The sequence below is a fragment of the Pituophis catenifer genome, unplaced genomic scaffold (assembly GCF_029215685.1).
Source record: "Pituophis catenifer annectens isolate HBS135680 unplaced genomic scaffold, rPitCat1.0.hap2 SCAF_7, whole genome shotgun sequence".
In the NCBI taxonomy this organism is placed as follows: domain Eukaryota; kingdom Metazoa; phylum Chordata; class Lepidosauria; order Squamata; family Colubridae; genus Pituophis; species Pituophis catenifer.
Window position 1 is genome coordinate 63,764,881 of NW_027256887.1, and position 2,401 is coordinate 63,767,281.

The following is a 2,401-nucleotide window of genomic DNA, read 5'->3' on the forward strand; positions in this document are numbered from 1 at the left end:
AATATTTAGCTGACAAGACTTGCTCTTCTTAGAAACACTGTCTTGAGAATATGTTATAAATGAACTCCGGGATCTAATTTGCAGTTAGAATGAATAATTTTGGCAATGCAAGATGATTGAGTTGGTTGAAGAATATCTCTTAATATACATTAGAGTTCTGTCTGTTGTAGCTGTTGACCTTCACTTTTATTAGGTATGGAACCTAAGTCCGACCACTTGATAGGATTTCATGTTGTTTCCATTATTTATTTGATTCCCAACTTCATTATACACAACAATCTGCTCTCTTGTGATATCCTGAAGATAAAGATTGCCCCATTTTTCAAGTTTTTTTTAATGTGGCAAGTTTCTTTCCCCCCCCTCTTTATTCTATAAATTTTCTCTGTAAATTTACCATTGATTCCAATTCTTAGTGTGCCTTAATTTAGGAATAGGGGTAACTGAAAGAGAAATCTCCACTATAATCAAAATTAGAAGCAATGGAGAGATATAGACAATTCTAGCCTGTAGTCATGAGATTCACTGGACATCACTTGCTATTCCATATCTTAAATTCTCTGTAGAGTTACATATTAACTATCTAGAATGCTTGTGGATTATAAGATGAATGTTAAATTATCTATTTCTGTTCTTCTCAAATGCAGAGTCCTCCCAAGGGATCCTGTGGATATTTGTTTCCTGCCCCTCCTTTTTCTGCCATGGACAATTTCAACTTCACCACCACAGTGGCTTTTTGGGAAGAGAATTCAACAACTTCTGGTACAGCCTTTCTTTCTGGAAATTTATCCCTAGCTTCTAGTCTAGGCCTAGATATTAGTGGTGTCCTTATTCCACTGGTATATCTCATTGTCTGTGTTGTAGGACTAGCTGGAAATTCTCTAGTCATTTATGTGGTTTTGTGCCATTCAGTAAGTGAATCAGTGACTAACATCTATATCTTCAACTTGGCACTGGCAGATGAACTCTTTATGCTTGGCCTACCCTTCTTGGCAGCACAAAATGCTTTATCATATTGGCCTTTTGGGTCATTTATGTGCCGTCTAGTGATGGCTGTGGATGCCATAAACCAATTTACTAGTATTTTCTGCCTCACCGTGATGAGCATTGACCGCTATCTGGCTGTGGTGCACCCTGTGAAATCCTCAAAATGGCGGACAGTCCGAGTCGCTAAGACTGTCAGTGCCACTGTGTGGGTAATCTCATCTGTAGTGGTGCTGCCTGTGGTAGTGTTTTCAGAAGTCCCACATGGTATGAGTACATGCCACATCAAATGGCCTGAGCCTGCTTCAGTATGGAAAGCTGGTTTCATCATCTACACAGCTACACTCGGCTTCTTTGGGCCACTGCTGGTAATCTGCTTGTGTTACCTGCTTATTGTTGTCAAGGTTCGTTCATCAGGCAGAAAGGTGCGAGCACTGACAGCTAAACGCAAACGCTCTGAACGGAGGATCACACGCATGGTAGTAATTGTGGTGGCAGTCTTTGTACTCTGTTGGCTACCTTTCTATATGCTCAACATCATCAACGTCATATGGACTTTGCCTGAGGAACCATCACTCTTTGGTATTTACTTTCTGGTTGTTGTCCTGCCCTATGCCAACAGTTGCACCAATCCTATCATCTATGGTTTCCTCTCCTATCGGTTCAAACAGGGTTTTCGCAAAGCCATCTTGAGACCCTCCCGCCGAGTGCAGAACCAAGAGGTAGCCATGGCAACAACTGCAGATAATATGGAAGATGGGGAGGAGGAGGAGGAAGAAGAAATGTTAGCTAAAGTAAAGGAGATCAGCAAGATTACCCAAAATGGTAGTAGAGGACAGCAAGAGAGTGAACCTGCCAGTGATCCAGGAAGAGACAATGAACACAAGCCAAATACTGAAGAGCCCATAAGTGGTGAGAAGCCCAACATAGTTAACATCAGCTGTTTATAGTGATTGGGAAATGGATCTCTTTCTCCTGAAATTGCCTGGCAGAGACTAATAATATTTTTTTTAAAGAATAATTCATAAATTAAGGAGTTTTACAGTAATAATCAGTCCTGTGATGTCTTTTTGAAACAAGGTACTCTACTAACATGACCATACCTTTTTCTATAAAACAGTTTAATTGAACAGAATGGTATTTCTGAGAACAGAGTTGACCCATCATTAAGGTTAGAAGTAGGAATAAAATTGTCTTTGTTCTTTGCAAATGCTCAGAGACTGAAAATTGGAATCAACTACTAAGCAAAAGTTCAACTAAATTTCCCAGCCCCTCTAGGGAGAACAAACCTAGAAATCCACTCCACAGGAAGGCTAAAGCTACTTTTATTGAGTCCAGCTATAACAACAGAACCTTGCATGTCTGATTGTACCTCCTCCTCCTCCTTCATATTATTTAGTTAAATAGGAATACTGAGGCA

The 2,401-nt window shown here is 40.1% G+C and overlaps 1 protein-coding gene across 1 annotated transcript; it reads left to right on the plus strand.

Annotated features, from left to right (window-relative positions):
- Positions 1-698: 698 nt before the first annotated feature.
- Positions 699-1,931, plus strand: SSTR3 (somatostatin receptor 3). Its single transcript, XM_070947223.1, has one exon. The coding sequence runs from the start codon at positions 699-701 to the stop codon at positions 1,929-1,931; it is 1,233 nt and encodes a 410-aa protein (XP_070803324.1).
- The last annotated feature ends 470 nt before the right edge of the window (positions 1,932-2,401 follow it).

Excerpts from the sequence above, each read along its gene's own strand:
- SSTR3 (XM_070947223.1), top strand. The coding sequence starts at position 699 with ATGGACAATTTCAACTTCACCACCACAGTGGCTTTTTGGGAAGAGAAT.